Source organism: Oncorhynchus nerka, linkage group LG16, assembly GCF_034236695.1.
Source record: "Oncorhynchus nerka isolate Pitt River linkage group LG16, Oner_Uvic_2.0, whole genome shotgun sequence".
Taxonomy (NCBI): Eukaryota; Metazoa; Chordata; class Actinopteri; order Salmoniformes; family Salmonidae; genus Oncorhynchus; species Oncorhynchus nerka.
Window position 1 is genome coordinate 17,615,372 of NC_088411.1, and position 24,843 is coordinate 17,640,214.

At 43.8% G+C, this 24,843-nt stretch overlaps 1 protein-coding gene across 1 annotated transcript; it reads left to right on the top strand.

The window, feature by feature from the left end:
• On the top strand, nucleotides 1–24,843 carry LOC135559567 (protein shisa-6-like). The gene is made up of 4 exons (XM_065002312.1): nucleotides 1–917; nucleotides 4,898–5,058; nucleotides 9,695–9,796; nucleotides 24,431–24,843. The coding sequence occupies exons 1-4, from the start codon at nucleotides 385–387 to the stop codon at nucleotides 24,841–24,843; spliced, it is 1,209 nt and encodes a 402-aa protein (XP_064858384.1). The 5' UTR covers nucleotides 1–384.

The window sequence follows — 24,843 nt, forward strand, 5'->3', positions numbered from 1 at the left end:
TTTCACCACAGCAAGATGTGCGCACAAACCCTACTCTTTAAAGACAGCTCGACCTAAGGCGCGCCATAGAAATCAGGACATTGGACAGCGACACCCGGCCGATTTCAGAACCTCCAACCCGGCGGAAAGCACAGAGTCCCCGGTTCTCGACTCTCCTATCAGAGCGCAATGGGTTGCAGAAGCTCTGCTATTAATGATAAACTTAACTCACTCTTCTACCCAGTATGGTAACAGTATCGATACTGAGGGGACCAACGCGAGTGGCGGATGCCAGGGTTGCGACAGCCTTGACAGACTAAGAGCCCTATCACATTCACTATAAGTACCAAGTCAGAAAAGAACACAAGCGTCGCGTCAGAAGTGAATTGACAGGTTAGACACACCATGGGGATACGGCACCTTTTGCTGCTCCTCATATACCTGGATCCCCTGAGCGTTTTCTGCGCCGCCACGGGAGGCAAGAAAGTGAAGACGGAGACCAAGAGGACTCCCAAGGCAAAAGAAGCCAACATCACCGCGGCGGTCCCCACCGCTGCGCCGCAGAAGAACACGACCAAGGACTACGATATGTGCACGGGTTACTACGACGTGAGCGGACAATTTGATAGAGAGTTTGCGTGTAACAACACTGTTCACCGCTACTGCTGCGGGTCCTGCTTCCTGCGGTTCTGCTGCCAGGAAAAAGAAAAACGAGTGGATCAGTCAAGTTGTAAAAACTACAACACGCCGGACTGGGTGAAAACGCCCCCCCCGTCGCCAGCCTCGACGGGACAGCCTTTTGACCCGAGCATGGACCAGACGAACACTGCGGTGTACATCACCTGTGGGATCATAGCATTTATTTTAGTGGTGGGAGTTTCGGCTAAAGTTGCCTACGACAAAGCCACAGAGCCTCCTCAGGAAATGAATATCCATAGGTAAGTCAGAATGACTGAATTAATGAACGCCTGCTTGGGTGCAAAGCCCGCTCGTATGTGTGCCGCAACATGATCTGGTCTATAATGTCTTGAGACAAAAATGTCAATGTCGTTAAACATATTATTCTGTAATGAAATCATGTTCGCATGCAGTATAAAATATATTATGGATTATCAATCTGTCAATTGAAATCTTCAGTTTTCCGTATAACATGTCCGAGCTAATATGGGGCGTATCCACAACCCCCAGTTGTCTAAGCCAGTATACCAAGATGTCGAACCCTTGAACTAAGAACACTAGCCGCACCTGGAACAGTTGTACAGTAGACTGACTATATTACTCCATGGCAATTAAGGGTCAGAGGTCATAGTTCAGCCTACTGTGAGGTGTCACGTGTCAGTTGTTATATCTGATATAAATGGGTCCCATTCTATGTGTATGAATTGTGGCTGTTCTCATACTTTTCAACCGTTAACTTTAGATGTGATTTAGATGTGCTTAAGATTAGATTTGTGCCCAATAGAAATTAATGGTAAATTATGTATTGTGTCATTTTGGAGTCACTTTTATTGTAAATGAGAATATAATATGTTTCTAAACACTTCTACATTCATGTGGATGCTACTATGATAACGGATAATACTTAATTACCATTCCTTTATAATAATTGCCAGTAATTTCTATTGGGCACTAAAGAATTTGAAACACAACCCAAACGAACAGGAAACACATTTTGTAGAGTCACAAGCTTGATGTAGTCATTGCATACTAGGAATATGGGACAAAATACTACATTTTGGACTACTTTCTTTATTTTGACCCATACCTTTTTAACAAAAACCAAATCTGTTTCTCTGGGGGATTGTATTAGTATAAAATATTAAAATATCCCAATTTGTTTGAGCACACAATATAGCTCAGTATTTGAATATTTGTTTGAAACAGTCATTGCTCATGTTTGTAGAGTCAGTAGAGTCAATCATTTCAGACCCCACTATATATGGCTCTGGTTCTGCTTGCTCCATATGTGGCACCCCTAAACGTTCTATAAAGAACTCCTTTGTAGGGTTCTTTGATCCGATCCCCAGCCATGGGAAACACTGCAAACCTACGGAGGCTGTAAACAGTGAGCTTTGTCACTCAGGCAATAAGCATTCAACCAATCCATAATTGAACAGCAAATGATTTGCGATTGTTGCAAAAGTTGCTTGAATTACCAAAAGAAAACACACATTGCATACACTGTTAACCTTCTGGATACAATACATCTGCTATGTGATATTGGCACAATGTGGTTGAAAGTTATCTATTTATGTATTGATACTTCATCATATGTAGCTTTTTTTTAAACCCAATAGGGGTACTTTTCTATTGGAGTTTGGATGTTAGGGGTGGATTTGGTAAGATGAAAAAAGAGTAGCTCTATCTCTTTCACAAGATGTGTTTTTAATTCATGTCAATTTACCAACATTTCTGAAAATGGATATATTGCATTTTGGAATTAAACTCTTTTATATGAAAAAACATCAGACTTTTAACCAGGTAGAGATATGTCCTGCCAATACAGTCTGACACTGCTTATAAAAATCACCCTATCACCCACTCATAGTTCAAATGGTGCATATTTTTTTCCAAATTATATTCTATTGGATTATACAGAATTGAGGTTAAATGCCGGAATGCCATTAATACAGTAGTGTACACATGAAAGCCACATTTTTTTCATTTTTTTAATTTTACTAGGCAAGTCAGTTAAGAAAAAATTCTTATTTTCAATGACAGCCTAGGAACAGTGGGTTAACTGCCTGTTCAGGGGCAGATTTGTACCTTGTCAGCTCAGGGATTCGAACTTGCAACCTTTCAGTTACTAGGCCAACGCTCTAACCACTAGGCTACCCTTCATGGTATCCAATTGTTTTAGTAGCTACATTTTTTTTGCAGAGGTGTTCAAAGCGAAACATCTAAATGATTTGGATTGGTAGACTTGTTGGCTGGCAAATCAGGTGTGTGGGTGAGGGAATGATCCTACTGATCCTACTGATGCATATTTGAGGTCTCTTTTGAGCATGTTTCATTGCAGGTGTTGTGATGAATCTGGTTTCTGCCTCATAAACCCGATGTAATAAGACGGAGAGCACTGATGATGCATCATCCCTTAAAATGGAAACGGATAAATCCAGACACACAGCGATGTCTATATGCACATTTCCCTCGTAAAAATACTCGTAAAATGTCAAAGCCGGGCCTCCCGGGTGTCGCAGTGGTTAAGGACGCTGTACTGCAGCGCAGGCTGTGCCACCAGAGACCCTGGGCTCACGCCAAGGCTCTGTCGCAACCGGCTGCGACCGGGAGGTCCGTGGGGCGACGCCCACGCCTAGCGTCGTCCGGGTTAGGGAGGGTTTGGCCGGTAGGGATATCCTTGTCTCATCGCGCACCAGCGACTCCTGTGGCGGGCCGGGCACAGTGCACGCTAACCAAGGTTGCCAGGTGCACGGTGTTTCCTCTGATACATTGGTGCGGCTGGCTTCCAGGTTGGATGTGCGCTGTGTTAAGAAGCAGTGCGGCTTGGTTGGGTTGTGTATCGGAGGACGCATGACTTTCAACCTTCGTCTCTCCCGAGCCCGTATGGGAGTTGTAGCGATGAGACAAGATAGTAGCTACTAAAACAATTGGATACCATGAAATTTGGAAGAAAAAGTGGTAAAATTTAATAAAAAAATTAAAATGTCAAGGCCTTTGTCAAGTCAAACCAGTTTGTTATCAGTTGACTGTTATAGACAATAACATTTTAAATATAACTTCTATTCAAGCCCCCCCCCCCACACTTCCATACCACCTATCATACCAACACTTTCTCGGTGGTGGTGGTGGTGGTGGTGTGTGGATTCATAGCCTGCAGTGGTGAACTGACAAGGGTTAATCAGCATTATGTTGGAGATTTCCACCAAGTAGCTGTTTGTAGTTATGTGTGTAAGCTTCCGTGTGTCTTCTCAGCTGTTTCCCGGCTCCCTTTGGGCTTTGCCACATTACAGTTACCACAGACGAGTGGACAACACATGTTGGAGAGAAGACATTGATGAGCGACCGCTGACAAACATTGTACTCTCCCTCTATGACGCATTGTCCTTTCATACATGCATGACTCAACCCAGGACTAAGCTCGAGACAGTGAATAATGTATCACGTTAAGGTCAAAGTTATCATTATAATGGGCTCCCGAGTGGCGCAGCGGTCTGACGCACTGCATCTCAGTGCAAGAGGCGTCACTGCAGTCCCTGGTTTGAATCCAGGCTGCACCACATCCGGCTGTGATTGGGAGTCCCATAGGGCGGCACACAATCGGCCGGGGTAGGCCGTCATTGTAACTAATCATTTTTTTCTTAACTGACTTGCCAAGTTAAGTAAAGGTTCAATTTAAAAATAATAATAATAATTGCTTAACACATCTGCACAACAGCACATCCAATGTTAAAGTACCTAACTGAAAAACACAGGTGTGAAATAACTAAAAAACAGGAACAATATTTATAGAGCAGCAAAGGTTATGCTGGAGAGACATTTGTCATGCACAAGGCTTGGAGCAACCGCAGCAATGCAAACATCATTTGATTTCCTCCTCTTCCAAAGTGCTGCCAGAATTTTCTTTGAATATTGTTGTTATTTTCTTTCATGAGGCTGTTGAGTTTTTCTATTCCCTCTCTTCCCTCTCCTCCTCGTCCCCGAGGGTACCGTACCTCCATACGCACCTGGCGTCGGCCTGAAAAACACTACCGTTCAACCTAATTAGAACGGCTTCTCATAAACACAACTCTGTGTCTGTTTCTTCTGTTTTATGAAGGGTTCTCTGTAACCTTCCAGTGCCAAGAACACTCACTCACCTTGGAGTTTAGTGTAGCTGCTTGGAGAAGTTAGCTAAATAGTAGTAACAGTAACAGTTGGTGCCCAAAATATTCAAAGTTCTCTCTCTGTGTGTCCCCAGGGCCCTTGCAGACATCCTGAGGCAGCAGGGGCCCATTCCCATATCTCAGTACGACTGTGAGAACTTTGCAGCGATGAACGGCTCTCCCAAAGACAACACTCCTCAACAAACCTCCTCCAAGAACCACTACACCCCTGTCCACCAGTCCAAGTCCAACCACGGTACGTTACCTTTATAGTTTGGTACATATATTCTACTGTTTTGGGTACATATCATCAAAGACACATTTGGTGAAGTGGTATGAGAATACTGTGTAAAGTGTGTGAATGTGTTGGTGCATCATCATTATCCTTCATGACTTTGACCTGCTTAATCATCTGCATGAGACTGTTACTGAACTTATATGTGTCAGTGGACTCATTCTTTGTGTACGAGTGCACACATTGTGTGTCTACGGCATGCCGCGCTCCCTGTCAATGGTGTAATCTCCTGTGTTAACATCCCATAATCATCCGATTTGTGCAAGAGTGGGAACAAGAGGGAGAGAGAGAAAGAGAGGGAGAGAGACAGTAGAGAGAGGAAGAGAGAGATAGAGACAGTAGAGAGAGGAAGAGAGGGATAGAGACAGTAGAGGGAGAAAGAGAGGGATAGAGACAGTAGAGAGAGGAAGAAAGACAGACAGAGGCCCTGTTAGTGTAGATCATTGTGGCTGGTGAGGGAACAGGGCCGGGCCGTCTGTGGCAGGGTGGAAATGGTGGACGCTGAGTGGTTCAGCGGGTGAGTCAGCCAAGGATGACACACTGAAACACAGACCGCAGCGAGACCGCGACCGCGTCGGCACGCATGGGAATGGGATTCAACCACACAGCTGGGAAGTGGGAACAGAACAACACTGACAGGGGGAGTACATCTCGGTTCTGGGATCTCTGAAGACATACAGTCCTGCAACCACAAACCTGTCTCATGTTTACTGTGAGTGTGAGGCAGGTCTGAGTTGAGCGAGAGGGAGAGAAAGACAAAAAAAGAAAGGTGTTTGAGAGATACTCAGTAAGACAGAAAACGAGTGCAGAGAGGAAGAGACTGTGGCCGTATCCGAAAACCCATACTTCTGTACCTCAACACAACAAGAGAAAGGGAGGACAGACAGACAGACAGAGAAAGACCTAAAAATCCACTCGCATGGACAAAAGACACGCAGAGACACACAGCAGGACAGACAAACAGATGTGCAGGATAGACAAACACGTGTGTCAGGTTTCGGACCTGCTCATTTAGGTTGCAGAGCATGGCGGGCCATGTCGTCCCCGGTCTGTCGACCCCGCCGGTCTGTCGAGCCCAGTCTGCTCCCAGGCAGCGGCCCTGTCTGTCCCCCTGACTCACTGTATCAATCTGGTCCTAATGCCCACCGAGCCGTGCAAGGCACAGGGGGAAAGCACCCACCCAACTGGATGACCTTGTGGGAAGTCATACTCAGCGGAGGTCAAGCATCTCGCTCTCTCTGTGCCTTTCTGTCTGCCTGTCGGGTTGTGTCTCTGTCTGCCTGCCTTCCTGCACACAATCGTTGTTAGTGTTAGCAAGTGAACATAGCTCATCATGTAGGCTAGCTTATCCCATCCCAGCCCAGCTCGCCCTACACTGTGGACCAGGAAGTCCTGTGGTCTTGGACATGAAAGGCAGTGACAGGCAGATGAGATGACATTGGTAATGTGTGGGTATAAATTGGGAGTTGCCATTCTAACGGGATCAGGATCGGTGGTACAGCAGCACAGGGAGAGAGAGAGATAGAAACCACTCACTCGTAGTGAAATTGCATATTCATGTGTGGCAAAATGCGACTCCAGTATAATACCGTACTGTTGTGCTCCTGACTAGAGGATTTCTTTCTATGAGAGATGTCCCCGCTGAGGATGACACAGTTAGATAGACAGAACCTGGAGAACGGAGAGAAAGGAAGAAACCGATTGAAAGAAAGACACAAATAAATGAATAAATGAAAGAAACCCCTACACACACGCCGCAGCCTTCCAAGACGAGCCCCTCAGGTCTCCTAAATCAGAATGTCCCAGAGTCCTAAAGCCTAAGGTCTGGAGAAGCCTAAGAGGACCCTCTCCAACTGAGCCAAGAGATGAAATGACATCCCCCTCTGATCCTAAAATGGAATGCCGTGGTTTTCCACATCACAACAAGAAAACCCACTTTGCCCAAAAAAACCAGATGATTTTCTTAGCATAGCTTTAGATGCATTCCTAAAAATGCAGGCCGGGTATGTCACAGGTATCCTTGGTAAATTGCTAGAAAACCTGTCCCGCCGTCTGGGCATTTTTAAAAACAGATCCCGGAGCAAACTGTGCAGACAGCAGAATAGGACACCATGCTATTTATACTGTCATCCACTCTGCTTGAGTTGTAAGCTTGGAAACCGTTTTTTAGGTCTGAGAGTTAACATCACACACCCTGCAGCCACAACAAGGAAAAGTCCTTGACAGTTGTTCAGTTTAGAGGGTTTGAGTGGATTTGACGTTAAACGTACTTCTGGGTTTGAAGTAAAGAAACGAAGCGAGAGAAAATGAATGAATCATTCTTTTTGGACCCATATAGCTCTCACGGGGAAAAACATTTACATTACACTGCAAACACTGATTTTGTTACTGTATGTTGGTTGTTGCTATAAACAAAAAGGTGAATTAAGTCCATAATGAATAGAGGAAGTTATGTTTATTGTAGTGTGCAGAATATCTGTTTATACTCCAGGATCCATATCCTTAACGTCCTATTTTGACTCAACAACAACCACAGTTTCTCTGACATTCAAAGTCCAACGATGACTCTGATGCACAAACAGCTAATGGTGACTATATACAAATGACAACCATTTCATCTTCTCGCTTTTTACGTAACCTTGTTTTGATATGACTTTTGGACATTTCCCACAGCCCTTTAGTGCTGTGTGTGTGTGTGTGTGTGTGCGCGTTTGTGTGTGTGTGTGTGTGTGTGTGTGTGTGTGTGTGTGTGTGTGTGTGTGTGCGCGCATTTGTGTGTATGTGTGTGTGTATTTGGGTATTTGTGAGACTGTGTGTGTATTTCTGCACGAGTATGGGTGTTAGTCTCACTCTCTGCGTATGTGTGTGTTTGTGTGTGTCTATTGCCTCGGAGAGATTGGCAGCACAGCCTGGATTACTAAACCATGATTTCATTAGTTTAATTAAGATATAGTTCGCCGATTGGCACTTTTCATAATCAGATTCAGTCTGCACTTTTTTTCTCTCGACATTTTCTGTTTTTCTAATCTTTCAACAATTAATCCCAGAACTGCACGGCTATTACATCTCCTCACTGACCTCCCTCCCGCTCTCCCTCCCTGTGGGCTTGGTAATCATCTCCTCCGTTTAAAGAGGGGTATTTCTATGCTGACTGTGTCAACATGGTTTGTATAAACCACCTCCTGTGTGCACCTGTGTTGTGTGTCAGAGCTTGCATGTGCTCATGCGCATGTGTGTGTTTGTGTGTGTGTGTGTGCGTGTGGTCGTGCGTGCGTGCGTGGTCGTGTGTGTATGTGAGAGGTATGTGGGTGGCGAGGCAGGTGCGAGGGTGTAATTCCTTTTATGAAGACCTTTAAGTGTAGCATCGTACAGTTACTTCTTGTTAATTAGAAGCAACAATTCTGACATGAAGAATAAGTATTGCACAGTACAGCATTGGTAGATTGGTTGTTAGAGAAGTACATACAGTACACGATACAGATGACGTGCATGCCACCATGTCCCCTACACAGTAGATAGGGAACTGACAACGCTGTAAAACCACTACACCATGTCAATTACCCCCGCCTGTCTCACTGTGGTAAAGCTTAATCGCCCTTGGAGTTGAATAACCTTGCCAGTCTCTCCGAGCTACATAACACCACATCTCTCCCTCTCATTCCATAATGAAATTATCTGATTATTAACATTCTTCTGCTATATAGAGCCGGGAACTCGAGAAGGTACAAAAAAAGTTATCACGTGTCGAAGGTACCTCTCTATCTCCTACATCTATCACATGCATAGGTGCATAGGTGCATAGGTGCATAGGTGCATAGGGACATAGGTGCATAGGTGCATAGGTGCATAGGTGTATAGGTGCATAGGTGCATAGGAGCATAGGTGCATAGGGACATAGGTGCATAGGTGCATAGGTGCATAGGTGCATAGGTGCTCATTGGAGGTGAAAGTCACGTATCCTTTTATCAAGGACAATCAATTTGTAATGCATAGCCTTTTCCGTGGCGGTGCTTCACGCTATCTCACCTTAATACGTTGGGAAAAGAATCAGGAGAAGGGGATTGGGATTGGCTTTGAACAGGTCCTTTGGATTCACAGGTTGTCATCTAGGGTCAGAAACATGGCCCAACCATGATAAAGGTTAGACAGGAAGGATCGGGTATGATATTGTGTGTGTGTGTGTGTGTACGTGTATGTGTGTGTGTGAGACTGCTCACAACACAATTACCATGGTAATAGAATGGGAGGATAATACAGGTGAGACGTACAGTAAGCCTAAGACATGATATCTGCAGCCATGGCAACCTCTGGTAAGTGAAGCATGATTGGGTTCACAGTGGTCTTTCCTATGGATTTTTATTAGCATGTTTATTTATTTATTTAGACTAGTTTTCTTCCATTTTCTAGTTTTAAAGAGAGAATGATCAAGGGGTTCTGATAGCAACAGTGATAGTGAGAATCAAAGTAATCGGAAGTGTCTGCTGTTCTTAGGTGATCAAAAAGAGAAACTTTGCAAGTAAGCAGTCTTTGGCAGACTCCTCCTCGATGTGCCTATAGAGTTACACCAGGTTTCTGACTCTGTGATTGGCTCTTGCAGGTCTCCAATACGGGAAGGAGAGCATCCGCAGCAGTGGGGGTCACGACCTTCATACTTTCATCTCTTCCGGGTTCGTCACGCTGGGTCGCGGCCAGCCCAAAGGTACAGTACAACACTTTCTATATCAACACTTTCTATATCTATATAACCCTTAATCTTATCGATCCAACTCTATCTAACCTCTGACCCTTATAAAGCGTATCCATATACCTCTATCCAACCCCTTATCCACCAATCACCATCCCTCCATACACTGACCAGACTCCTTCTGCTGAGTCAACAATGATACATACATCTCCTCTGCTTTCCTCTCTCATTCCCTCTTCACCTCTTTTTCTCCCTGTGGCCGATATCTGCCCTGCCTAGTACTACATGCTGTGTACTAATGGCATTGAAAGTATGCAACATTTTTTAAATTTCACATGCTATAAAAGCTTTCTATTTTCGCGTACCCAAAATGCTTACGGTTTAGAACGCAGGTACGGTCCCTCTCTCCTCTCTCTCACACACACACGCACGCGCACGCACACATGTACTCACGCACACACACACACGCGCACACACACACAGTAACACAAGCATTTTGCTGCACTCGCTATAACATCCGCTAAACTGTGTACGTGACCAATAAACGCTGATTTGATTTTGATTTGACTCTCTTTCTCTCTCTCTTCACCCCGGACAGTTTCCCTCTCTAACCCAAAAGGCCTTGCGTTCTATTGGAACTACCCAGTCTCCCCCATACTGCGCACACTGTACCTCTGCCAAGTTATATACATTATTATCGGTGTACATCTTTGTTTGGTGTCAAGACATTGGGGTAAAGGAAATAGAAAATGCACAGAAAAACAGCGATGTTTCCGTCTATCTGGCTTAGAGCGTGGGGTTGAAATCATGACCCAGCCATCTACATACACCCACGGAGGACACTCACACACACACACACACACACACACACACACACACACACACACACACACACACACACACACACACACACACACACACACACACACACACACACACACACACACACACACACACACACACACACACACACACACACACACACACACCTCCTCAAGATGGATGTCATTAGCTAGGCCCTGTGTTTCCCCGTGGGTTAAATACTGATTAGTATGCATCACTGTAGACTGTCCTGTTGTGATTCATTCTCCTCCATTTACCTTCCATTTAACACACACTAGGGATATGTCACTTCTAGAAGTTGCAATGTGTGTGTGTGTGTGAGAGAGTGGGTATATGCGCGCGGCTGAGTGTTTAGTTTAGTTGATTAGGATCCCCATTAGCTACTGCACATGCAGCAGCTACTCTTCCTGGGGTCCACATATACAACATTAATAGGCAACAACAACATCACATATGACATTAAATAAAATACAAAAATAGAAAATAAGAGTTGTATATATATATATATATATATTTTGTGTGTGTGTCCATCTCCTCCCACTCTTTTGTCTTGCTAAATGTATACTGTAGCTGATACACACATATTTCTATATACAGTGCCTTCGGAATGGATTCAGACCCCTTGATTTTTTCCACATTTTGTTTAGTTACAGCCTTATTCGAAAATGTATTTTAAAAAATTAAAAAAGCTCAGCAATCTACACACAATACCCCATATTGACAAAGTGAAAACAAGATGTAAGACATTTTTGCAAAACCCCCATAAAAAAGAAATACCTTATTTACATAATTATTCAGAATTGTCTGTAGAGCTCCGAGACAGGATTGTGTCGAGGCACAGATCTGGGGAAGTGTACCAAAAACTGTCTGCAGCATTGAAGGTCCCCAAGAACACAGTGTCCTCACTAATACTTAAATGGAAGAAGTTTGGAAGCACGGCCAAACTGAGCAATCGGGGGAGAAGGGCCATAGTCAGGGAGGTGACCAAGAACCCGGTGGTCACTCTGACAGAGCTCCAGAGTTCCTCTGTGGAGATGGGAGAACCTTCCAGAAGGACAACTATCTCTGCAACACTCCACCAATCAGGCCTTTATGGTAGAGTGGCCAAACGGAAGCCACTCCTCAGTAAAAGACACATGACAGCTCGCTTGGAGTTTGCCAAAAGCCACATAAAGAATCTCAGATCATGAGTAACAAGATTCGGTGGTCTGATGAAACCAAGATCAAACTCTTTGTCCTGAATGCCAAGCGTCACATCTGGAGGAAACCTGGCAACAACCCTATGGTGAAGCATGGTGGTGGCAGCATCAAGATGTGGGGGATTTGTTTAGCGGCAGGGACCAGGAGACCAGTCAGTATCGAGGCAAAGATGAAAGGAGCAAAGTACAGAGAGATCCTTGATGAAAACCTGCTCCAGAGCGCTCAGGACCTCCTGGAGCCCAGCCAGAGCTCAAACTTGAACCCGATCGAACATCTCTGGAGAGTCCTGAAAATAGCTGGGCAGCAACTTTCCCCATCCAATCTGACAGAGCTTGAGATGAGTGGATGCTGTAATTGCTGCCAAAGGTGCTTCAACAAAGTACTGAGTAAAGGATCTGAATACTTATGTAAATGATTTCTAACAAACTCTCTCTCTCTCTCATATATATATATACATATATATATATATATATTTCCATTATAATGGAAATATCAAATTTACGTACAGACCAGTCAAAAGTTCAGACACACCTCGTCGCTCTAACCCAAAAGGCCATGCATTCTATTGGAACTACCCAGCCTCACCCATACTGCGCACACTTTCCCTCTGCCATGGTTCTAAATGAAACACAAGTATTTCACAAGACACCATCACTGGCCATAATGACACAACATATTACATCAACTGGAATGACACTGGAACTCACGGTAGCACAAAAAAAAAAAAAAAAATATTCAAATGAGCCTCTGCCACCTACATTTTAGTTATCACTAATCACTATCACTAACTTTTTCTGAACTGCAAAGAACCATTGAAGGCCTCAAAATCATTACGGTTCCACTTAGAACCATTACCCTTCCCAAAGAACCCTTGAGGAACCCTCTTTTCTTAGTTTGTTCATATACTTTGCATCTGTTATATTAGAAGCTTTTACTGCATGAAGTCAGCCAACAGCCAACAGCCACGTCTTGTTCCGTCGTCATGACTTCTGGTCCCCTTTGGGCGGTAGCAGTACAGTAGAAGAGTGGATGGGAAAAGCTATATAAATGATTGTACATTAGGAGATGTATATCATCTGTTTCCACAGAGTCAATACTTCTTGAATCCATGTTCATCATATCCGATGAGGAACATGTAATTGCGGCTCTGCAGATTTACACAGGACACATTTGTCCCTGGGTTTGGCTGACATCTGGTCTGTTGCCTGCCCATAAACCCTGTACTCTGTGGGGCTGAAGGGAGGGTTGGAGCTGGACCAGAACTGCATTGGGTGATACTCCAATAAATCAACATCTCTCGTCCTCACGAGGAATGGAGAGGGGGATTAAAATGTATTTTTCAACCTATTCTGTTCCATCTGTGAATATTCTCTGCTTTGCCTCTGTTGTTTTAATGAGAGAATGATGATTTATTGTTTACATAAAATTTGCAGTTTCTGTCTTTGCTCCTTTTTTTGTGTCTCAGTGTGTTATGGTCCCCGGGGGTCGGACTATATACAATGGTATTCATCCAGAATGGCTACAGTCTCTCTCTCTCTCTCCCTCTCTCTCTCTCTCTCACAAAACATGAGTAATGTGAATCGCTGCTACATTATATATCTGGTATTCTTTTTTTGTTTTTCATATTCTCTCTACCAACATCACAGATGATGCTTCCTCTGCTTCCATCCTTAGCTGTATATTTGTGAGGCATCATGGGGCATGGTTTAGCAAAACCCAGAGTTTTGTAACAATGGGTAGTCATATTTTTTTCCGGCGAACATACACATTTCCAGATTGGAATCTTAGCACTTAGAATATAACAGATCTCCTGGGCTAGCTTGCGAAAAATATACACAAGCAAACTAGGTCTTGTTACAGCTACAGTAGTTCTATGGTGTAGTTGTGTTTCTGTCTCAGTTCAGCTCTCTTTTTGTCATGCAGTCCCTCTCCTCCTCTGTCTTGCTCATTTTCTCTCGCTCCCCCCCCCCTCTCCCCCTCTCTCTCTCCCCTCTGTCTGTCTTTATTACACTGTCTCTCTCTCTCTCTCCCCCCCTCTCTCTCTCCCCCTCTCTCTCTCCCCCTCTGTCTGTCTTTATTACACTGTGTCTCTCTCTCTCTCTCTCCCTCTCTCTCTCCCCCTCTCTATCTCCCCTCTGTCTGTCTTTATTACACTGTGTCTCTCTATCTCTCCCCCTCTCTCTCTCCCCCTCTGTCTGTCTTTATTACACTGTGTCACTCTCTCTCTCCCCCTCTCTCTCCCCCGCCATCTATCTCTCCCTCTGTCTGTCTTTATTACACTGTGTCTCTCTCTCTCTCCCTCTGCTGTTAACACATAGCTCATTTCTATGGAGCTTATCCATTTGCAGCGAGGCACATGATATTCACATAGCAGCAGGGTAGAATATCAAGATCAATCCCCTGCTTGTCTTTGACTTCGGTTTGGAGAATGTTCTCATTCGATATCACCTGCTAATGTACAGTAAGGAGCGGGCCCTGCCCTCTCAGTTGATTTCTTCTCGTTGTGGGTAAAAGCTTTGGACCAAAATCGGAGGAAAAATGTTATTTTTGAGTCCTGATTTAGTTTTCAGGGCTGATGTTGAATAAGCAGGCGTCTGTTCAGCTAGTTAATTACAGTGTGTGTGTTGTGTGTGTGTTTAGTCGTTAATTACGGGCAGTGTGTGGGTTTGTGTGTTGTTGTTTCCCTGGGGACTATATAGCAGAGGTCAAAGGGGCTGGAAGCTTCACATCTGTCTGTTAGGGTTTACCACAACACTGGGTCCACCTCAAAGGAGTTCAAGCATAGCCTTTACCCAGAGCACAAAGACTAAATTATATATAGGCTAACTCTGTCTTATCCTTGTACAAAGTGTGTGTGTGTGTGTGTGTGTGTGTGTGTGTGTGTGTGTGTGTGTGTGTGTGTGTGTGTGTGTGTGTGTGAGTGAGTGAGTGAGTGAGTGAGTGAGAGAGAGAGCTGTATGACAGCTTTTCTCAGAGATACTGATGCTCTTTTTTAAATACTGATTTGAGGCATCACACACACACACACACACACACACACACACACACACACACACACACACACACACACACACACACACACACGTCTTTTCTCATTGCGTCGTTTCCCGAGTTGCCTTCAACTATTGGCTTCATGTGTCAACTCCCACTTATTTCTATTTCATGGGTCCACCGAGTCACTCAATAGCAACAACCTTCACACACATACTAATGGAGTCGCCGCTATACCAATCTTTAATTTACTCTTGTAGAACACCAAGTCACACCCATTCACATCCAGTCAGTATTTAACCTTCAAGGACCTTGTCCAACCTGCAGTGTCCCTGGCAACCTGCCAGCCGGTCGACAGACATTTATGTTGGTGCCCATCCATTTTTATGCTTTGCGTTGCGTGACACCTTAAAAGCCTTCCACTTCCTGTATCTGTGTGAGGAGGACAGGACAGGACAGGTGTATTCGGAGGGGTGAGTAGCCATCTGTTCAGTAGTCAGTGTTATCTGTGCCGGCTCTGACTCCTACTGGGCTTCTCTCTCTCTCTCTATCTGGACTTTATCGTTCTGAGAGACAGACACTCCTGTCTCCTCTGCCATCTGTCTGGACGACCAAGATGCCTCTTTCAATTCCTTTGCTCTTGTTGTTTTGTCCTAGACTGTCTCTGAAAGGGCACCTTATTCCCTGTATAGTCAGCCTTTTTTTTTATCAAATAGAATTGTAAAAGTCTGTTTGTGTTCTGTGAATGGTAATGGTGACATTCAGCCATGCTATGGCAGTAGATATTTTCTGTTGATGTAGCTACTATGATATGCAATACATCAAAGTAGGTATACATCAAAAATTCAGTTTGCCACTGATCTTCAGTCTCCATCTTTAGTGGTCCTGTGTAACTCAGTCGGTAGAGCACGGTGCTTGCAGCTCCACAGTTGTGGGTTGGATTCCCACAGGGGATCGGTATTAAAAAACGGATGAAAACGTACGCTGACACTCTGGATGAGAGCGTCTTCTAAATGGCGTATGTGTAAACGCTGTAGTTCGAATATAGTTTTTTTTGGAACATATCTCCAGAAATCAGAGCATATCAGAGCTGCTCTTGTCTTTCTGCTCCCTACAGTTTCAGGTTTCCGTTTCACGTGTTAATGTCTCATGCACACGTACAGTGAAAGTCCTTTCTTGCAAACTCAATACCCAACAATGCAATCATTTTTAAAAAAAAAAAATTATTACTAGAAAAAAAAACATGAGAAACAAGAATAAGAAGAATTAATAATATAAATAAGTAAGTAAGCATACTATACTATATATACTATACTATACTATATACAGGAAATATTTAAAAATCAGATCCAATACCATATTTACATGTACAGGGATACTGGAGAGATGGAGGTAGATATATATAGGGCAAGAGGATGTAAGATAAACAGAGTAGCAGCATCTTGCATGTGAGTGGTTGTGCGGGTGTGTAGAGTCAGTATAAATGTATGTGCATATCATGTGTGAGTGAGCAAATGACGGAGTGACTGTGTGTGTGTTGGAGTGACAGCGTGTGTGAGTGTGTAGGGCCCAGTGAGTGTGTAGGGCCCAGTGAGTGTGTAGGGCCCAGTGAGTGTGTAGGGCCCAGTGAGTGTGTAGGGCCCAGTGAGTGTGTAGGGCCCAGTAAGTGTGTAGGGCCCAGTGAGTGTGTAGGGCCCAGTGAGTGTGTAGGGCCCAGTGAGTGTGTAGGGCCCAGTGAGTGTGTCGGGCCCAGTGAGTGTGTAGGGCCCAGTGAGTGTGCATATGGAATCCTGCAAATACTGACATAAACGGTCAGTAAAGATACAAGGAAAACTTGTTCCGTTGTAGCTATTTTGTTACCTATTTACCGTATTGCTTGGGGAAGCTGTTCAAGAGCCTGTTGGTGACGTCATACACTTACAAGCCTCCTATAAAAAATAAAAAATAAACTGTATTCTGTGATCTAAAGTAGAAAATAATACAAGGCCTGTCACAACTACTGTATTTATTGACTAGCCTGTTTCTTATTCAGCTAGTGTCCCGAAAGAGAAGTCCGTACAGTACATCCCTGTCACATTATACTAGTCTTTGAGATGTGTCACACATATTTAGCCAAGCTAGGAAGTCCATAGAGAATAATACAGCTCAGCACTCTGTATAGCCGGATTGAAAATCCCTGTCACTTATGAGGAGATACTATAATTCCACCTTGATTGATTATGTTCCGCTACAGCCCAGAGAGCAGATAGATTGACAGCCAGCTATGCATGCAAATTCCAGAAAGCATTCCAATTCAACTTAGAGGCTTTGATTGGTTGAAGACAGTCATTTTAATTTCCCGCATCCGTATGTCAGTCAGTGAGGATGATTCGACATTCAGCCACGGCCCGGAACAGTCCTGAATAGAAGTAATTGCTTTAGACAAAGACGAAATCCCAAATCTTTTATTTCTATCCTCATTACCTCACCAAGCCCCGAGTTAATTCCAGTTGGTGATGACCTTAAATGTGTTTTCATGGCATTGGAGGATTGTTTTTGTAAATATGATGTGATAATATGATAATGATTGATATAATGATATCAATCAGTATAGTAGCAGACGGTTTTAAATGATATTGTTGTGTTTACTGTTAATTCTCAGCACATATGATCTACAACGTATGTGTGTACATTTCCTATACTCCTTTTACCCAGACTAGCTGTGGAGTTTCGAATATCATGAGTTACAACAGAGAAATTGTTTAAAAGGTGGGAAAATACCTTCTTCAGAGCGATCAGAGGGGGTAGAGGTGGGAGTGAGAGGTTTACTGCCAAAGGACATTTTCTACTTTCATGTAGTTGTGTTGTCATACTGACAGATGTTTTCTTCTAAATAGCTCTTACTTTTTATTCTGAGAATTATGATGAGTCCCTCACTGCCAAAAACTCCCACTGCTGTTAAAACACTCATCTCCAAGATGCAGATGAATCAGACTTGGAATGAATCAAATTTGATAGAACAACAACATACTGTACCATCAGACCGCATGATAAAAAAAATTGGGGCTGCATGACGCCTGACCAAAACATCCTCCCCCAAGAATCTTAGAAGCTTCGTTAGCGTCGTCACGGAGACAAAGACATTAACAACAAACAGGAAGAGCCTCCTACGATGTCAACACACACACACAACAAACCACACAGATCCTATCTTTCTTTATTCATTTCTATGACACACAAGCGTCAACCCAATCAGTCACCTTCCTCCTCCTCCTCTGCCTCAATACATAGTATAGAGCCTCCAATGATGCTAATAAAGGACGTAATCTGTTTGTGCATGTGACCTGTTTGTGTTAGCCCACTGAGCTGAGACATATAGCACTGGCAGCTATAACACAAGTCTTAAAAGTGGAGCTGACAGCCTTTTAGCAACATGAAATCTGACTCAAATCTGTTCATATACAACCCCAGGGAAGAATTACACATTTGTTTTATATTTCCTGACAAGCGAGCACTTAGATATGGTCATTTTCATAAATTATTAGAATGTTTGGGAATGACGTATAGTTAGGCATTTGTGAAAATTCCTCAGCAACGTAGAGTGGGAAAGCGGCCGTGCGTTTGGGCAATTAATGGACGTTGCGGTACATAAAACCTAATACGCAGACCGGTGAGCCACAGCCAATCAGAAGTACAGTAGGCCTTTATGCGAATATGCCATTTGCCACACTGGCCTGCCATCATTCACTTTGAACTGGACTGTGTTTATAGTTAGTAACAACAGTGGGACTTTAGATCATTACAACACATTTGCCAAAAGCCACAAAATACACCGGAATGGATTTTTGCATTTGGGAACTTTACAGTCCTATTGATCAAACAACCGTGAAGAGGTATTCTCTCTCTCCCTCAGTTATGCACATCAACAACAACAAGATCAACAACTAAAGCTCGCCAGGGAGAGATGAGCTAAACTCTAACGAGAGATAAACCCTCTCAAACTAGTTCAGCTAGTTGGCTGTCAAAATTGCACTGATAAATGATGGGGAATAGTAGCCTGCTGCTGTATCTTGCCTGCCAATGCATGCTTGTCCCAACCCACGTTTTGACAACTGAATGGGAACTTGCCTGCTCGCCGATTTGATAATTGCCAAATACATCTGATTGACAACTAGCTAAGGGTGCGTTCATACATTGCCTCCAGTGTCAGAGTGTGCTCATTTGTAAATTCAGAGCTTTCCGCTCTCTGAGCGTACACTGCCCGATTGACACTGGATGCACTGGCTAAGGAGTAGGGTTGATCAGAGCATTCCTCACAACGGTCGTCAAGTACACAAGCTAACTTGCTAATGTTGGCTAGCTTGCTAGCTAGCTACTTCCAGACACAAATGAGAGAACAAGTAAGCATACTATATGCTCACTCTGACCATTTTACTCGCACCTAGCAGAGCTGGTTAGGCTGTTTACATGTTATCTAGAGCGTTCGTAGCTTGCTGTTACGCTCTTTTGCATACGTTTAGCTACTGACACCGGTCATATTCAGCGGGTGTTGCCCTTTCTTAAATTCATCAGTTATTCTGTGCTTTGAAATTGGAGTAGATAGCCAGAGTGAATTCATACACGCAAGCAATATGCTAACTGGATAACAGTCGTTTAAGTTAGCTAGCAAAGCGATTCATATTTATTGCTAGCTAACCAAATGACACCTGCATCTAGCTGTAGCCCCTGAAAAAAAAAACATATGAGGGGAAAAAGTTGGTCAATCACTCTCCTCCAATGACACGAAATCCTCCCAGCAGGTAGCTAGCTAATGTCAGAGCTCCGTGTTTTTAGCTTGCTAAGTTAAGAGCTACATAAATAGAGGGTCTGATTGTATTGCTAGTTTGATTGTAATTGACATTCCCAGCCTTAGTTACGTTCACCCGTTTTTGTCCACAGTGCATCCGAATGGGTGGAGACAGCAAACAATGGCCAGCTGTGATTTATAACCTGATAGCAATATTTTGGGGACTACCAAGACATATTGGTGAATTATATTGAACTGCATCCATATATTCTGCCAACAATGTCTTACTGTACGTCATAGAATTGTCAAATGGAACCTATTTTTAAAACTGGCATTTGGATCATTTTAACTGATATTCTGATTTTCTGTTTGTTTCATATCTGCAAAGTAGTCAAAACGCTGTCAGTTCCACTTTAAGATCTCAGGAAAGGTGACTCATTACACAAGCACTACTACCTGAAACAGGCATTTGATTGAAAGCTGGCTCATCTGTGAACCCACCTCACACATTAGAGGTCAGGTGCTGGGTGGTGGTGTCACTGACCTGCCAGATGAGTGCTGTGCAGAATATCCAATGAGTGGCCTGCTAATATGGTCCTTCAGAGAGTGATGGGGCCAGAGCATTCATTAGCAGCTAGGACTTAATGAGGGCAAGATTCCTCTCACACAATTGCAGAGAGGAGAATGTTAGACATCTCCATTTTTGTTGCTCTCAGGTGGTGCATTCTCTGCTGAATATGGAGCGGAGGAGATATGGTGTTGGAATTTAGGGAAAAACGTGTGATGGTGAGAAATGGGGAATGTTAATTGTAGAGCTGCAGAGCTAGCTAACTGGTACCTGTGTTTGAGCGGGCGTGTTATTTTTTTATTTATCATAAGTAAACATATGTCAGGGTTTACTTCAGAGCTTTATCACCCACTCCAGGTCAGGAGAGGAGAGATATTCTCAGAGAGCGAAAGCTCTTCAGGGATGGAGAGGAGATTAGAGGAGAGGAGATTAGAGGAGAGGAGAAGGGAGAGGGAGTTCTGAGAGAACTTCGCCAGGGAGTTCTGAGAGAGAGGGAGAGAGAGAGTCAGACAGACAGAGAGAAAAAAATTGAGAGCCGGAGGAAAGGACCGAGAAGAAAAAAAAGAGAGGACAGGAAGGAAGGGAAGAGAGGACAATGAGGAGGCTGTGATGTTTGCTCGGTTAAGGAGGCTACCACTCTCTAATGTGCAACATCAATCAGGATGCTCTCTTCTCATCTCTTCTTCTCTCTGCCGCGCTGCGTGGCAACTTATATTGCTGCTCATTAAAGTAAGTGCAGATATTTTATGCATCGATTGAAATGAGAGGAGTTTTTCATGCTAATTTCCCTCCTTTAGATTTGTTATTCAACTTCTTTGAGCAAAATGGGCAGGAGAAGAAGCAATACACAGCTGATCTATGTTGTTTTCAGTGCTGAAATAGTGCTGCTGACACTATTTAGCAGCCTCTGGAATTTAGCTTATCCACTTATGTTGGAAATAGAACACAATCTAAAACTGAAGCATCCTCCTATAGTTATGTGACAAGTCTTACCATAAGAGACTGTTAGCAGAATTAAGGATTGGCATGGTGTAACTCATCTCTCTCATCAATGTTTTCCAAATATAATATAGTATAGTATCTCTCTCTCTCTCTCTCTCTCTCTCTCTCTCTCTCTTATTATTCATATTTAGTCTCATCCTTTTGATAGAGACTGCCAGTTTCTGGAAATAGTGCCAGGCTCTGCCTTCCTCTCCCTCTATCCCCCAGGGGAAAGAAGCCCCGATCTTGTCTCACTGCTGCAACTCCCCAACGGGCTCAGGAGGTGAAGGTTGAGTCACGTGTCCTCCGAAACATAACCTGCTAAGCCGCGCTTCTAACACCCACCTGCCCTCGGAGGAAATACTGTTCACCTGACAACCAAGGTCAGCCTGCAGGCGTCCGGCCCGCCACAAGGAGTCACTAGAGCGAGATGAGCCAAGTAAAGCCCCCCCCCGTCCAAACCCTCGCCCCCGTCCAAACCCTCCCCTATCCCGGACGACGCTGGGCCAATTGTGCGGCGCCTTATGGGACTCCTGATCACGGGCGGTTGTGATGCAGCCTGGGATCGAACCCGGGTCTGTAGTGACACCTCTAGCACTGCAATGCAGTGCCTTAGACCCTTGCGCTCCTCGGGAGGCCTTGATGGGGAACATTTCAAGACACATGTTCATGGCTCCTCTTGACCTCCTCTTGACCTGATAAGCTTTCTCCAAATGCCACAACCCGTCTGTGAAATAAAAATAATGATCCCGGAATAGGCCTCTTCTAGCTTACTGAGAGCTAGCTCCCATGTGAATGCATTAGAACAGAGGTGTCAAACATACGGATTGGGTCCAATATTTTTTTTTTAAACACCAGGGGCTCAGAGCACGAGTGGAGGGAGTAGAATACCATGTTTAGTCTTAATTGATTTTTTTATGACGGAAGGTGAGCAGCGAACAGTCTTTCTCACTAGAGGCGTTTGGTGATCTGACAACTTGGAATCTCCAGCAAAAAGGACAACGTCTCCTCTTTGAGCCAGTCTGAGCTTTTTTCCCCCCACATCCACACCACCAACCCCGTTTTAGGTGGAAAATGTAGCCTATCATTATTCCTCATTTGCTGCCCTATATACAGTACCGGTCAAATGTTTGGACACACCTACTCAGTCAGGGGGTTTTCTTTATATTTAGCTGGTTGAAGATGGTTGAGAGAATGCCAAGAGTGTGCAAAGCTGTCATTATATTACTACATGATTCCATATTTGTAATTTTATAGTTTTGATGTCTTCACTATTATTCTGCAATGTAGAAAATAGTAAAAATGAAGAAAAACCCTTGAATGAGTAGGTCCGTCCAAATATTTGACTGGTACTGTACATGGAATTACTGCCCACTTTAATAATATAGAACACTAGTCACTTTAATAATTTTCACATACTGCTTTACTCATCTCATATGTATATACTGTATTCTATTCTACTGTATTTTAGTCAATGCCACTCTGACATTGCTCGTCATAATATTTATATATTTCTTTAATTGTATTATTTTACTTTTAGATGTGTATGTATTGTTGTGACTTGTTAGATACTACTGCACTGTTGTAGCTAGGGACACAAGCATTTCTCTATACTCACAATAACATCTGCTAAACATGTGTCTGTGAGCAATAACATTGGATTTGATCAGGTGAGTTGGGTAGCACTATTCAACCCACCTTGTTAACCTTATGACATTTTGTTCCGGGTGCGACTGGACATTGACAGTTGGGTTGGAAGGGTTCAGTGCACAAAAAACTGCTGGGGTACAAAGATACCTAATAAAAATACACTTGACTGCACTATATATAGCTAGCTGTTTATCATACTGTAGAGTAAGTCATTGAATACTGACTGAGCAGCCGGTGACCTTCAGCAACGGTTCAGCTACTAATATAACGCCAATGAAAATATTCATACTAATCATTTAAAAAATAAATCATTTGAGGATGCTTGTTGAAGTGCCTTTAAACATGCAGGCTGATCTTGACGGTACTGAGCTGACCTCATAGCTACATCAGTATGCTGCTTGGCTGTCCCCCCTGCAAGGAAAACTACACTTCTCATCTCTAATCTATTATTCAGAGAGAGGAGCCAGAGCGACGAAGACAGGGGAAGAGAGATAACTTAAAAAAATCTCTCTCTCTCTCTCTCTCTCTCTCTCTCTCTCTCGCTCTCTCTCTCCCGTTCTTCCCCTCCTCTTCCCTCCATTCCTCCTTCATTTCTATTTTCCTTGCTTCCATTATGTGCGAACACAAATGGAATGATTGCCTTTTGCGGAATTGGAAACCGGACTTGCCATTCCGAGCGCACAAGCTCTCTCTGAAACGCTGATGGTATTGTTAAAATAATGATACATGAGAAGAGATTAAATTAAACTACATCAGCTTCAGTTGTGATCCATCTCCAAATCTATTTCCTGAAGATGAAAACATTAAAAGGGCAATGATGACAAGGGGGGAAAGGGAAGTGTTTGTTTTATCGTCCATTATTTATGTTCTAGTTCATTTTGGAGAGATGTCGGCTTTTGAGTTGAGTTTATTAGAGTATTGATCTTGAGCCTGAGGTGCTGGTCTCGGATGGTGTGGTATCAAGTCTTTGTTACGTCAGCTAATGTATCTCTCTGCAGTAAATATTGTACACACAAACACACAGCTTGAATAATACTCTGATCAATGGCATGATGAACTACACTGAGTGTACAAACCATTAAGAACACCTTCCTAATATTGAGTTGCAACCCCAGGAATGATGAAATGAAGATCCTACCTGTAGTGTGTTTATCACATCATGTAAAGGTTGTCCCTTCTTTTAAACATGGTTTACTATGTAGTTGTGTTCTTTTAAACTTCCCCCATTTCGCTTCATTGTGACAATGCCTCTCTTAAAGACAGGTAGTGTGTTCTCCTGTCTCTTTGACTCTTCTTCCTGCAGCAGGAGCCAGGTTGAAGACACCATAATCACCTGACACCGGATGCCATTTTGAAATCAATGTGTGAAGTGAACATCTTGAGAGGAACATTGTGCACCATTTTGCAAATACACTCTCTCATCCCTGTCCAGTGTTACAGAGTAAACCCTCCTCTTTCTCGTTTTCTATCTCTCAGACATCATTAAATCCTATTCACTATACTACATTAATAATACGACATGCCGGTCTACCTCCATCCTAACCAGGGATGTAATTCCCTGTTCACCCACAACTCCAACACCATCCTTAAATTGGCTGACGACCTCTCCCTAAAACGTCAGCAAGACGAAGGAGCTTATTGTGGACTGCAGGAAACGGAGGGCCGAGCCACGCCCCCATTCACATCGATGGGGCTGTAGTGGAGCTGGTGGAGAGCTTCAAGTTCCTCGGTCTCCACATTACTAAGGATCTATCATGGTCCACACACACCAACACAGTTGTGAAGAGGGCACGACAATGCCTCTTCACCCTCAGGAGGCCGAAAATATTTGTCATGGGCCCTCAGATCCTCAAACAGTTCTACAGCTGCACCATTGAGAGCATCTTGACTGGTTGCATCACCGCTTGGTATGGCAACTGCTCTGCATCCGACCAAAAGGTGCTACAGAGGGTAGTGCGTGTGGCCCAGTACATCACTGGGGCCGAGCTCCCTGCCATCCAGGACCAGGCGGTGTCAGAGGAAGGCCCTAAAAATGTACAAAGACTCCAGCCAACCAAGTCATAG